Source organism: Pinus tabuliformis, chromosome 7, assembly GCF_031772625.1.
Source record: "Pinus tabuliformis cultivar Carrire ecotype Pingquan chromosome 7, CPIR1, whole genome shotgun sequence".
NCBI classification, from domain to species: domain Eukaryota; kingdom Viridiplantae; phylum Streptophyta; class Pinopsida; order Pinales; family Pinaceae; genus Pinus; species Pinus tabuliformis.
Window position 1 is genome coordinate 1,968,135,122 of NC_142293.1, and position 15,138 is coordinate 1,968,150,259.

Below are 15,138 nucleotides of genomic sequence, written 5' to 3' on the forward strand. Positions count from 1 at the left end.
GAATGTGGAAGAAATAATTTAATAGGCCAGGGGTTAAACACCATCAGGGAGAAAGACTGCTCTTCACTATATTCATTCCAATAGAGATGGATGTGATGCATTAACTTGTAGAATCCCTTGGGAGAGAATCAAAGAAAATAAAACCAAAAAGAAGATAGCTGCAAAATGCTAGATCTAACTAAAGTGAAAGCACCTGAATGCACTCATTATATTGTTTCTCATTGCAATATTGGAGTAATGAAATATTTTCTTCACATCTAATTTCCTTCTTAGAGAGATTCATGGCCACTTGATATACACAACATGCCACATGAAATTCCAGATATACTTGTTTGAAGACTTCAACAAAAATGTGTATGAAACAATATATTTTGTAGACAAATCAAGGCTCAATTCCTTAGGACATGGCACCATCAAGTTTAAACTACAGATATGTCTTGAATTTCTTCTGCATGATGTGCTCTACCTTCTAGGGTTGTGAAGAAATTTATTGTCCCTTGTGTATATTTTCTAGCAACGTTGTACTATTCATATGTTTTACGGTAAAGTAGGAATAAGGGAAGATTCTAAAAACATGGTTTTCATGACTAGAGTGGAGGATGAGACAATACTAAATTTGAAAGGGACATATTCTCATACACATTCTTCTGCATATATCTATCATCATGATAAAGTTACATTTCCATCTAGCCTTCTATGGCATTTTATATTTGGACATACCAATTATGACATCCTTACTTATTGAAAAAAAATGGTGTTTCCACTTTTCCTAGTATTCCTGGGAAATGGAAGAAATGTGATGTTTGTATCCTTAGAAAGCATAGTGAATAATCTTTTCATCATTCCACTTCTACAACATGTAGAAAACATGGTCTAAGACATTATGATTTATTTGTCCATATGTCAGTACTTTCTACTAATGTAATTAAATATATGATAAATTTCAATAATGATTACACCATAATGTGTTAGCTGTACATGTTAAAAAGTAAATCTCAAGCTTTTCAAAATTTTAGAAATTTTCATGCATGGATTGGAAATGAAGCACGATCACATATTGGCTCTCTTCATACTGATATGGAGTAGAATATACTTCAAATTTATTTGAAAACTATATTGTCCAACATGGGATTCAAATTCAAATAAAAATTCCATACAATCCTAAACAAAATGGTGTAGTTAAAACACTGAATAGGACTATCTTGAATATGGGTCATTTAATGATGTTTTTAAAAAATGTAAAGTTGATGTTCTGGGTTGATGTCGTTATATGTCTATTGTCTGTGAAAAATAAATGTCCATCTCATGTTCTTACAAATAAGACTCGTGAAATGTGGTATGATGCATTCCTTCAGTAAAGCATCTCAGGGTCTTTGGTTCTATCTTCTATTCCATAATTCCTAATGAAAAAATAATCAATCTTGATGTAAGGATTTAGAAGTGCACATGCTTGGGGTATTAATATACCAACAAGGAATATGATTTTGATTATGAGGTAAGCAAGAAGTTTATTCTTTCTAGCAATGTTATTTTTCTTGAATCTTCTAAAAATGACAACATTGTTGAGAGAGAACTTGATCATTTGAATATATTCATTCATGCAAAAACATATCATGAATTTAATAACAAGATTCCACATCTTTAATGGGGGTCCCTGTCTTGAATCAATATATGGAATCTTGTCTTAAACAATATCTTCCCCTCATGAAGTTCCAACCACCCCTTCATATCAAGAATACCTTATCAGCGACCCAGCCCACTAATGCTTGATTAAAGATATGGGGTTTATATAGATATGACTTTCAAAATTAATTATGAATATTGAGTTATCAAATTTCCTCTTATTTTAATCACCTATGACCTTTTTCAGATACCATCATCATATTTTTCTTATTGAGAGCTTTCCAACAATATAAATTTTGTCCTATTTTGAGCTCTACTCACAAAGGTATGCCCATTTGAAAATCTACCCTTTAAGGCCACATTCAACATTCATATAGTACCACATGGATGAAAAGTGGTAGTCCTTGGACACATGTCATGCCTGCACTAGTCCATGTATAGTAGCCTAAAACACTAGTAGGTATATCGACTTTCATCCCCCCAAGTGATGTTTTTACCATTTAAATAATCTTAACCCATTTTTGCCAAAACTAACATTGGGATATCAAATAATGGAGCCCAAACTCTCCATCAAGTTTGTTCATGTGAAATAATTTTGGGCTTGGATAGTACTAGTAATTGGGTCCTTAGGAGACGCAAGAAAAATTCTCGTCTCCTCAGTGTGATATAGGAACAAACTATTAAATTAAAAGGCCTGACCTTTCTACCACCTAATAGACTTAATGGGTTGTGTTAATATTGGGCATTCAAACATATTGCAACTATGAGGGAAATATTCTCATTGATGACCTATCTAAACAAATATATATCATCGCTACTAAATCATCTAGCTGGTCTAACAAGGCCATCACAATCACCAACAACCTCACTAGTATACATCAATGCCTTCAACATGTTATCTAAATTGTTTAAGAGTTCTCCATTGAAATTTATAACACTTTTCATTAGATGTGCTATGACAAAATCTCTCATATGGGTCCTCATCTTACTCTCAATTCCATTCAAATGTCTAAGGAGCTAATCTTTCCCTTCCCTTCTTAGTCATACCTCTTATTTGGTTATGGTAAATATCATCTACGATAAAAAATTAGCTAGGACTATAGATCTACCAGTTATATTCTCTTCAAGAACATCATAAGAGAATATGTAGGTACACAAGTAGGAATATGAACATAACAAAACTACCATCACCCTTAACACTAGATTTACTCTTTCATCTAGGCATCACTGGAAAATCTACTAGTATATATCATAACAAGTAACACATAGGCACTAATATCTACTTAACAAGAAACTCTTAGATACAAAATATATTAACATAAATTCCATTTCATTCATTATGGTTTACATTACACACCTATTACATTAAGTATTTATCTAATTACAAACAAATATCTCCTACAACTAATGAAGGATGAAACACATTCCACCCCACCATAAGCTTAGCCATAGTGAAATCTTTCTGATAGTTGGTAAAACCCAAGCTAAGGGAAATTTTCTTAGCAGCATATGGTGGATTTTCTAAAGGCGATCTTCTTCATCCAATAATGTTATATGAACCCATGTTCCCAAGGTCTTCATTCCTAACACCATGAAATACTGATAGCTTCGAAGTATCTACCACCTCTAGTTGACATTCCCCTAGATCTAACTATTATATGTTGTGATGAAGTCCCTCCTAACTCACTTAACTAAAAATGACTACTAGGTTGAATCCCTCCACTTCCTTGACTAATTACAGTATGCAACACACTACTAGGAGAAGTTACCAATATGGATAACATTGCATATAGGGTGGTATGTTTGGCGCGAGAGTTATTCTAAGCAGGGTCCTGAGGTTGCGCAATATTTTCCACTCTCTTGCTAGGTTGTGAAGATTTTCCTTCCTCTTCTGGAAACAATATGCTAAGGTGTGCTAATTCCAAACTTGTTTAGTATCCACTACTCCTTCTCCTTCTGTGTCCTCTTATCCTCTCCTCTTCAGTACTTTTGTCAACCACAGGTATTGATATAGACCTTTCTCTTCTATCACTAGGTCCTCTAAATATTCTACCACTATGCAAAACACCATCTTCAAACTCCATCTCAGCCTATCTCTTCCACACTACTCAATTGAATCTCCCTTGGCATACCCCTTATTTTGTCCTAGTTAAGAATCTCCCCTCCCTTCTTCTTTCCTTATTTTCCTCTCTTGTTGCTTCCCATTCTTTTCTCCTCAGATCTACCCCCTGACCATCCCCTGGCTTACCTTAAGCACATAAGGCATTTAGCTACTCATGGCGCGAGTCTCCATCTTAAATACACCTTTGTCACATAACAACATATTTTCAAATTTTGGAAGTGTTCTAATAAATCGTCCTTGTGGTCCTCCGAACAACTTGTGTTCAAAAATCGTATATGAAACAATAACCTCAATAGAAAAGTATGTGATATCCCTCTAATTACACTCTTCACCCATAATTCAACAACTTGTGTGATTTGATTATCCATAGATTGGAGTCTTCGAACATGTTCAAGAGTCTAAGTCTGATGCTTATCCAATCTCCAATGTGGGTTTTGGTCGTTCAACCTTTTAATCCACCTTGCAAGTAGTTCTATGAATTCACAAAAGAAAATTTCACAAGGATCTTTGAAAAACATGTATTTCTCCAACCATTTCTCAACACTAATCTTACAGTTCCCGATTTCACCCACAAAAAAGTCACACAATTTAGTTCAGAACAACCAATTGATTTCTTCTTTGGTGGGATTCCACATCCCCTTCACTCCTAAATCCCAGTCTTTGCATGGTGGACCTAACAAAGTACCTAATGGTATTGACCCTTGTGGAAACGCCTATAGAACATATGAGGTCTCATCTAAGGAACCTAAGGGGGGTTGCGAGAACTAGGTTTTTGAAACCGATAAGAGGATGGGAGCCAGTTCACATCATTCCTCAAAATATCTAGTTTCTTAACACCCAACAAATTTGTTCAATACCCTCACTACATGTGCAACAATTTATCCATAACAAACTCCTATCACATGTGCAACATCTTATCCATCACGAAAATTAGCAGACAAAACAAGAGTGAAAAATAAAAGGCTCCCCATAGTTCCATTGCGAAATAGACGGTTTATTCATCATTAATTCTCAATGATAACCAAAAATAACAACAATAAAATAATCGAGACATGAGATCATACAACAACAAAATAATTAACATCAAAGCATATTAATACAACATATATGCCCAATTCTATGAAAATGGATGGCTCACTAGCCTAATTTCTCCTTATAAAGCACATTGTAATGATACAAAGTTTCATTCCATAGTCTCACTACAAATACGAAATACTAATATGCCAAACACTAGCCAAAAATACCCAAGACACCATATGCAAGAATGCTCCAGAAACCCCCCTCTCCCCTCCAAAACTTTAAGCGGAATTAACTCTCCCTAATTTATACATCATTACATTAACACCAGCATAGATCCATCTTAAATATGGACCTAACATGAACCTAAAGGGATCCAATTTCTTCACATGTAATGTTTTTTATGAACTGACATTATTGATTCGAGAGGCTCATTTTATAGCCCAGTATGATGTGTAACGATGCCATTCTATAGCCGAGTATGATGTGTAATGATGTCATTCTATAGCCAAGTATGATGTGTCAAAGTTGAAATTTCGCTCATGTGGGCCTGTTAGCTCCGCTGTACAATGCCAAGTTTTTAAGGACAGAGACAAGCTTGGTCGGTGTTGTTACGCTCAAAGGAAAGCTCACAGTGGTCATTTTCTTCTTTCTCCCTTACCCTGCCTATTCTCCTTCATCTCCGTTTCCTCTGTTTTTCCTCTAAACTCGACAGATTAACCCCTTCGACCTTAGCCCTAAGCGATAAACCCCCAATCCTGCCATAAAACCTCAAACCATATGACATCGCACTCATTAACTCATCGCCTTTTATCTCCGCTGTTTATCTTCCCCGCTGATCTAACGGTTCCCACCACGCCCGATAATGCAACGTGCATGATCATTCCTCCACCGTCTGATCCATCTCCGCCCGATCCGACGGCATTCGCTCTGCCCATGCCCGTAACCTGACCGAACGATAGCCCGTGATGAGAGCGGTTTTTCTCTCTCATCTGTCGCTACGTGTCAATTGCTGAGTAGCATCGCACGCCCCTGTCCTTTTACTGCTCAATTCCCAAAAGCAGTGTGATCAATACCAAAACCGCCCGACCAATCCGCTCCCGCTCGTTAACACCTGCGTAGCTCCGCCGCTCGATCACCGTCCGATCTGTCTGCCAAAGATCTGACAGCCCCGATTCACCCTGCTATTACCATGGCCGATAGCCTTTGCCAAGCCATCACTGCCATCCATCTTACTGATCTGAAGGCCATCCTTCCCTCTCATCTAAATCATCCACTCACCCATGCAGTCCATGTCCCCTGACCACTCCGCTTGCCTGAGAATGAAGATAACCGGCTTACCAGTACCAGTCACTGACAGACCCCAACAACCATGTTTAAAAAGACAATGTGGCAAAGGGGAAAAAGGACGCAACATGACCTTGTGACTGCATTTATTAGTTATGGAACCCCACTGTTACGAGCACTCCAAGTGCCTAAGAGGACAACACAACACCTGAGAAAATCACATTCATCCATTACAACAAGAAAACACAGTCAGAGACTCCATCAGGCAGTTAAATGCAGTTGGTGGGCGATTATGACCCCTCCATACCTAAATGGCTAAGTGCCCTTGTAATGTAAATCTATAAATACCCAGAAACAAGATGTAATCAAGGTTGATGGTTGGTATTTTGATGTAAGGTTCAACTTGTGGAGACTGTAGATATTTTGTCACTTGCAACGTCTTGTCTTCATTTTCGACTAATACAAACTTCTTTTGCTATTAACTGCTCACTTTCCATTTTTTTCTGCTCTAAGCTATGCCTGATGTGCTGTATTCTTGGTCTTTGAAGTTTAGCACTAGAGAGTTGTCATCCTATCTATGTGTTAGATTATTGAATGTATTATTGAATAGGTTACTCAAGTTTCTTTCTATCTAGTGCAAGGGAGTTGTCATCATGTCTGTGCATTAGTAGAATAGATTTACAGGCTTCTTACTGGTTGCAGCCGGCCATCACATGGTTTTATGCATCTGCTGGTATGGTCAGTATTCTCTGTATTCACCCAATCTCTAAACTATGAGCATTTGGTGGTCTAAAGCCTTGTAGTCTGATGGTGTTCATGCATGTCTGGAGTGAAACAAAGTAGAAGTGGTTATCTAGCTTGGACAAACATCATTCCTTCCGAGCTACAACCTAGGAGAGTTTCTTGGGGTAATAACAGGGCCAAAATAAAAAAATCTAAAAATACAAAAAAATAATGTGAGCTCATAAAAACATTTATACCTAAAAAAATTGGATCCCACTCATTTTAGATCCGTATTTAAAATAAATATTTTAAATATTTTGTATAGTTGTTTAGGAAACAAATTAAGAAAAAACCAAATAATTAAGAAAAAAACCAAAAACATCGGTCATTTAAGAAAGGAAAAAACAATAAAAAAAACTAATTAACATTTATACTGAAAAATATAAATAAACACCATAAAATACTTTAAAAATAAGCACATTCTCATTTTATTGTATAAATATTAGGAAAAAATTTAAATGAATAAACAAAAATCACATTATCAACAATTTTAAATAAAAGGAAAATAAAAACATTTTTATGTAATTACAAATAATCTTTCATCTCATGACTGATGACTGATAAGGTGAATTGAATACTACTCGGGATAAATTTATTTTCAAACTAAATTCCGTAGTCGTTCTCAAGGTAAACAATTTGAAGTGTTTACATAGAGAGCTTAAACACTAAACTGTATCATGATTTGTGATATCTAGTTTCAGTGATGTAATTAATGGAACAAGGGTGCTTTATAATAATATATAATTAAAATAATACTTGAAACATGAAATTCAAAATTCAATCCCTTGTAAGTTACCCCATCATTATTATATACATTGCCATGGCCGGTGGACAAATAAGTTCTATAAATTTTACCATTGGCTGATTTTCACCTGGGCTCCACAGTGCCTGATAAAGGATCGACACTTCCTGAATGGCTAGGACGCCGAATCTGGTGAGGTGTGTCCACACTCTCCACATCTACGAATGCGGGCCTTGTCGGCGAAGAAACTTGTTCTCGCTCACTCGTCAGCATCCACACCACGCGGGACATTGTAGGCCGCAAAGCTGCAGCTGCTTGGGTGCACAGAAGACCAATTTTAATCACTCTCATCGCTTCCTCCCAAGAATAACTGCCCTCCAATGAGGGATCCATAAGTTCTAACGTTCTCTCTTCCTTATATAGTCTCCATGTCTGGTATTTGACCAATATCCACAAAATATAAAACATCAGTTAAGAATAACCATAATTCTATGGACGTTTTACTAGCAATGTTATTTTAAAAATGAGATCTACGTGACCCATACCGCCTCGAGAAGAAATTCCGTGTGTTGGGGCAAACTCTGATTCTTTCTTCCGCTGATAATCTCAAGAACGACTACTCCGAAGCTGAATACATCTGCTTTCTCTGTGAGCTGTCCACGGAAGGCGTATTCAGGCGCCATGTAACCACTGCACAATGAAATCCACATATCTTAACCTTTTTAAAGTTATATGATGATTTCTCACAGATGTGAATTGTACTGGGTTCATATACTGTAATTTATTAATAAAGTTGGTGACATCAAGATATTGAAATGAGAATTCTTACAAAGTTCCAGCAATCCTAGTGCTAACGTGGGTCTGATCTTCTCCAAAGAGTTTGGCTAAACCAAAGTCTGCTATTTTGGGTCTGTATTTATTGTCAACCAAAATATTGCTTGCTTTAATATCTCTGTGGATGATCCGAATCTCAGATTCCTCGTGAAGATAAGCCAGCCCGCGCGCAGTTCCAACTATGATTTCGTACCTCTCTCTCCAGTCAAGCAAATGGCGTTTCGTTCTATCTGCATTCATTGCATGACAGCAAGCAAAAACCTTAGCAAGTTACATTGTAAAACTCGAACAGGTCAAGGATCTATGCTGCGACTAGGTAGTTAAAGAGAGATAAACTACCGAATAGAATCTTGTTGAGACTGCTGTTCTGGAGGTATTCGTAAACTAGTAGCCTTTCTGAGCTTTTGACGGAGCAACCAAGCAACTTCACTAGATTCCTGTGCCGAACACGACTGATAAGATTTGCTTCATTGAGAAATTCAGTGTCTCTTTGCCTTGAATCTATATTCAACCGTTTAATTGCTACCTCTCTTCCATCAGGTAGAATCCCCTACAGCAATTCAAAAAACTTTAAAATTATTTCTATTCTTTATGGAAGCTGCAGGTCCCAAATATCTAATTCGACAGAAAACAATAATATTAAGCGCTTACCTTAAAGACGGATCCAAAACCTCCATGGCCAACCTTGTTTTCCTCATTAAAATTTGACGCAGCCTCTCTCAGTATGTCGTACTTGATTATAAGTTCCGGATTAGCTATAGTTGGTGATAAGTTAATTTCTCCTCCTCCACCTGCGAAAACGTTTAGATTGCGTCTATTTATTTTGTGTTAAAAAATCGATGTAACAGTGCACATGATACATGTTTATGAAGCACACACAAATGACTTAGCAATTTCAGAACCTCTGCTTCTAGAAATGCGTTCCCCAGGTTTTCGACGACAATTCAACATCCAAAGGCCTGTGGCTGCAATTAATCCAACCATAACGGCTACTACACTGAAAGAAATCCGATGCACCTTAGACATTTTGCCTCCTGCAAATTTGCACAGGTAGCTTTAGTAAAGTGGCTATGTTTTATTGCAGAATATGAACAAAACACCTATATCCCTTATCGTTGTAAACTACATCTGAAAGAAAATACCGGATACAGGATGACTTTCACCGGGCGGTGGCGCAGGCCGCAATGGGATGAAGGAAGCATTGAAAAACTGAAAGACTTCGTAACGCAAAATGCAGTTCATACTTAAGTAGCATGCTCCAATGACTCCAGATTCGCATCCCGCACTGGATATGGTCGACCGACGGGTACCGGATATAATCGATCGACCCTTATCTAAGCAGGATCGGCAGTTCGTTTGGGTCAAATCCCAACAGTGGGCTATGCTGTAGATTTCTGGCAGACCCGGATAACCAGTTTCGAATTTGTCTGTAACCCAAAGTGTGTGACGCTGCACAGTTTTGTCGATAAGTTTTGACAGTACCTCCTCGGTAGTATTTCCGAATTGCTCTGGCATAGCGCTTACGATAGGGCTACAGGTTTTAACAAACTTGCTACTCTCATTATAATCGTTCTGAAAATTATGATTGTCGTAACGTAAGATGCAACCGTCTATAAAAATGAATCCAGAAGTGCTTTGGCATTTCTGAAGAATGCCTTTTTTAGCTGCAAGTGCCCGCAATTTGCAATCGGAGGAATTGAAATCTGGTCTGCACTGGAAAAACCCGTAAACAGTACTATACTTGTTTTGTCCCTTAACATGAGTACTGAATCCACTGGTCGAAGTGTTTCCCATCAATGATTCCAAAACCAGGTTCAGATTACGATGGAAATCGTCACCATGTATATATCTTGTATTCCCACAAACATACCAAATGGGAGAAAATATGGGAGTGATTTCAGCTCCTAAGAGATGCAGAGGCGTCCATACAGTGGGGAAAAGTAACATGCAGCCGATTAATATTTTCATCTTCATATCAGATCGGGCATTAGCTCAACCGCCTCTTCTCGATTCTTACTAATTTGATAGCTCAACCGCCTCTTCTCGATTCTTACTAATTTGATGAGACGTTGCAATGTTGCAGCATAATTTATTCATTTTTCGCTGCAACGTGATAGCATAACCCTGTTTTTACGGTTTTCCCGCAGACACGGCGGGGAATGAGCCACATTGAAAAGAAATTCAAACCCCGAAAAGCGCGGTCTAGATTGGGGTCCGATTTGATCGCCGTAGTCTAACTAGACTGTGATTTGATGGTCGCCTTAGCCTAACTAGATTTTTGTTATATTTTGATAAAAAAAAATTTGGATTTTTGTAAATTTTTTATAATTATCAAATTTTAGAATTTGGATTGTTTTAAAATTAGTGAGAGTGTTAAATTTATTTTTCCTATCAAAAAATTGGTTTAATTTATTTTTACTATCAAAAACTTGATTTAATCTATTTTTACTATCAAAAACTTGATTTAAACATTAGGTGTTTGACTATATTTAAACACAAATTTTATAAAATTTATTAAAATTACCAAAATTCCAACCATCCTCCACCGTCTGATTTGATGAGTTGTTGCCATGTTCGCCTACTTTATTCATTTTCCTAACCCTGATTTTACGCGTTGCCCTGTGTCTGATTTGATGAGTTGTTGCAATGTTAACCTACTTCATTCATTTTCCTAGCCCTGATTTTACGGGTCACACAAAGAGGGGCTCACTATGAAGGAGGAATTCAAACGGCGAAAAGCGTGGCGGTTCCGCCATTAACAAAATTCAAAGCATGAGAATGTTGCATGGTAGAGGCTGTGCTTTTGATAGGATTCTGTATTCGTGATAATCACGTCAGCGCGATGTATTAGCGTTTTATTTAGTTCGTGAGAATGTTAATAATTACAATGGCAACTCGCGAATTCCAAAGGATAATTACAAGGAAGAGGCCAGCTGAAGCAGGCTTGGAGTTTGAGGTACGAAATGTTTTTAGGAATTTTAATGGTAACAAAACTTTTGCAAAATTGATGTGTAAGTATATAAATAATAAATCATATATTTTACTAAATGATTTCAATTCTAATTAGTGGTTACACATAGAAGTTGAGTTTTTAGTTGCACCAACTATTTCTCTTTACCATTTTATTTTTTCAGTTGTATCTTATTTTTTCTTTTCAGTAATTTTGATCAATTGGTTATGAAATAATATAGAGAAAAATTGGGGAAATACTATATTCTAATTTCACAATGATATATATTTCATAAATTATTCACTTTGTTTTTTAAAGTTTTAATTCTTAAAACGATTTTTTATTCATCTCTATCATCAATAGGATTTTATTGTATATGTCCCTTTTTATCCCTTGTCTTTCTCATGAGAACCTTCATGAGAACCTTCCCTATTAGTGAGTGAAATTTTCATTCGTAAAATTAATTATTATCAGCTTATAATTTATTGTAAGCATGCTGTAAGCTTATAAGGTGTAATGGTGGAATTGTAAGCTTATTTTTTATGTCTAATAAATATATTGCGGCATTTCAACTCTATTTAATTTATGAGATAAGTGAGAATCTTATTTATGGAATTTAACAGTTTGATGTTTAAAGTATTTGACATAATTTTTTATCATTATAAATTACATAAGGGGCATGTGCTTCTCTGGAAAAGATTATTACATTTTAAAATATTGTTACATTTACAGGAGAATATTTTCTGGTAAATGATCTCAATAATTTAAGGTATGGATGATTGGAAAAGATATTTTTAGCGTCCATCATCCAGTAAAAAATTTCATATTTGTATTGTTTACTACTTGGTCATATGAATAACCGATTTTTAAAATAATAACATTAATAATTCTATTTCTCTATGTATTATTGAAAGAGATATCATTGATCCTACATTGCAATTTTAGAGGTTTAGAAATGGTATTTTCCATTTTTACATTAATATATGTGTGTGTCAAAATAAATGCCTATAAATAATCAAATATATCTTAGCACACATGCAAAGATGCAAAAATATGAATTCTATAATTACATATTTTTTAAAATATTGATTACTTAGTAGTCCAATGTTTATATAAATAGACATATTTACTACAATATATGTCATATTATTGTATAGTTTTTTTAGTGCAAATGAAAGCTTGAAATATAATAGAATCTTGCTTCCTCAAATTATATTTTTAGTTGTTGCACCTTTCCCAATTGAGAAATTGTTTTGTTTTGAGCCTTACTTCTAGAGAGTTGTGGTTTCTAACAACCACTTGAACCTCGATATAATTTTTGGTGTTGTAGAGTTAGACTAATGATGTATTACATTTCATTTTTCTAAACATGAGTACTTGCAAGCTTACCTCCCAACTGTTATAACAAAATTGCATATAACAACACAAAAAAAAAATTGACACTAGAAAATATACATAATAATTGAATTTACAGATATGAAAAACAAATGACCATCATCAAATATCCACTTGACAGACAAGATAAATTTGGAACATTGTGTCTTTCCCAAGGGGATAAATTTGAAATATTGTGTCTTCCCAAGGGTATATGTTGTTGATTTGTGGGATTTCTTTGATCTAAATTTTACATTTATTCTTTTTGATATGATAGTTTTATGTGTTTTGATTTTTAGTAATAAGTGATAGTTGTGTTGGATTAAGTAAAACTTCCAAAATTTCATCGTTTTTTTTTCATGTCTTGTGATATCTTTTAGGGCTTAGCATTTTCGTTGAAGAGTGTCATTTCCTTTGGTCATGTTATGTTATTAGAGGGCTTGCTTTTTTTGTGTGTTCCATACTCTTTGCGCGACAAGACCCATGTGTGATTCGTTCCATTGGGTGTATTGATGGGTTGAGAAGACCTATGCATGATTTGTTGCACTAGGTGTAGTAGGGGCTGGTAGCCCCCTTACATGTGCCAATTCCTGGAAAAAATATATTCGGTGGCTTTTTACATTCATTTTTGATACATAATTTTCAGCTTGGTTATTTTGTGGTGCTTTGAGGTTTAGCCAATGCTTTTCTAAATCTAGTTAATAAATTAATGTTACAATATAATTAATGTTGATGATTTACATGTTTTTGATGATGTGGGGTAATATATGTTGTACTATAAACAATGAAGTTGATTGATGAGAAAAATTAGAGTTGTAACTCTAACAGGTTGGATGGCTTTCTCTCTTTCCGACTAGATCTTTGTGTATTTTGTGATTGTGATTTTTTAACTTTTATGTTTATTAATAATTTGCTCATGCGTTTTTTTAGTATCACCTTCATATATTAGCAAGCATGAAAGGTAATAAAAGTAATTTCGATATTGTTTTTTTTGTTTAGTTTTAATGAGTTCCAAAAGGAGTTAAAAATGTACTCAATAGTGTATTTTTCATTGATATTTTAATGAGTTGAGGAAAAAGTAAAATTTATTTTGGTATAAGTTTTTGTTGTTTTAACAAATGAAACGAATGGAGAAGAGTAAGCTCTATGGATTTCAATTTTTAATGAGTAGGAATAAGATGAAAAGGAAATTCATATGGAAGAAATGAGTGGTATAAACGAGAGGCATCAAGTTCTAGGTTCGTGAAACCTTCCTATGTAGAGGAAAGTAAAGAGGTTGGTAAGGTAAATTTAGTTATCCTAGTAATATCTCCAGGAAGGATAAGATTACCAGAAAAAAGAACAACATGCTCAAACCTCTATAGGAACCCTTCACAATGACTCTGATCTGGTGGATCTGAGAGATCTGAATGGCGGATCTGATGGCGGAACAGACTACTTCTGCAGATCTGATGGATCTAATAGATCAGAATGGTTGATCTGCGAACTCGAGACTGTGGGACTGATGTCTGCTGCTGCTGCACCCTTTTGCACAAGCGGGTCTGGAAGAGATGCTGTGTGATCCCCTGATAGAAAAAGGGAACTATGGTCTTGAGGAGTGTTAGGTGCTACAGATCGCAATATACATAAGGGTCTGGTAGTAGTACTCGGCCCAATGTTTCAGGGCTCTAACTAAGGAGGATCGACCATACCCTTAGCCGTACAACCCGACTACCCTATCGTACGGGCGAGTAATCTCCCCGAGTGCTGTTCTCGGTGTACTGTAGCCGCAAGACGGCCGACGGTTTATCTATGGCGAGGTTTCAAGGGAGCCTAGGGGGCTTCCAATATACCCAGAGGGTACGTGGAAGACAATCCGTGCGCGATTATGTCTAATGTGCTACTACTCGAAGGGGTACCCACAGGGGTTACAAGGGAGTCCAACAGACGTGACCACCTCTTGTATTTCCTGCATGCATGCCTCCCCAAATCTGTAGGTTTATGTGCTCAATGACAGATCCCGTGGTTTAAAGACGCCAGAACACGTCTCTAGCCAAAAAAAAAAATTGCTAAGAAATGGAGATCCCACCGGCCCTGGAAAGTGCTCTGATACCACTTGTTATGCTACTAACCTGCAAAATGATACCCAAATATAGAATATGCGAAGAAAGGATACCCAGAACACAGAATAGCAATGATTTTATTATTTGGAAAGTAATGTTCACTTGCCTCTTCGAGGGGGCAACCTCCAATAGAGCAGAGCTCGACTACAAAATAAGACATGATGCTCCTCGCAGGGAGTCTCTATCCTTTATATATGACTCATACATGCAATACCACGGGCCAATACCGTGGGTTTTATTAATACCATCTATCTAATACTACGGCCCATTTGCAACTACCTGTGGTTCTATCATTAATTGCGGA

General features: G+C 36.2%; 1 protein-coding gene across 1 annotated transcript; it reads right to left on the reverse strand.

The window, feature by feature from the left end:
• Positions 1-5,562: 5,562 nt before the first annotated feature.
• On the reverse strand, positions 5,563-10,202 carry LOC149256348 (cysteine-rich receptor-like protein kinase 1). Its single transcript, XM_089455330.1, has 11 exons — positions 9,551-10,202; positions 9,311-9,442; positions 9,060-9,199; positions 8,745-8,958; positions 8,404-8,638; positions 8,120-8,264; positions 7,705-8,006; positions 6,223-6,257; positions 6,044-6,115; positions 5,839-5,924; positions 5,563-5,709 (listed from the first exon to the last, which is right to left on the reverse strand). The coding sequence occupies exons 1-11, from the start codon at positions 10,200-10,202 to the stop codon at positions 5,563-5,565; spliced, it is 2,160 nt and encodes a 719-aa protein (XP_089311456.1).
• Positions 10,203-15,138: the final 4,936 nt, after the last annotated feature.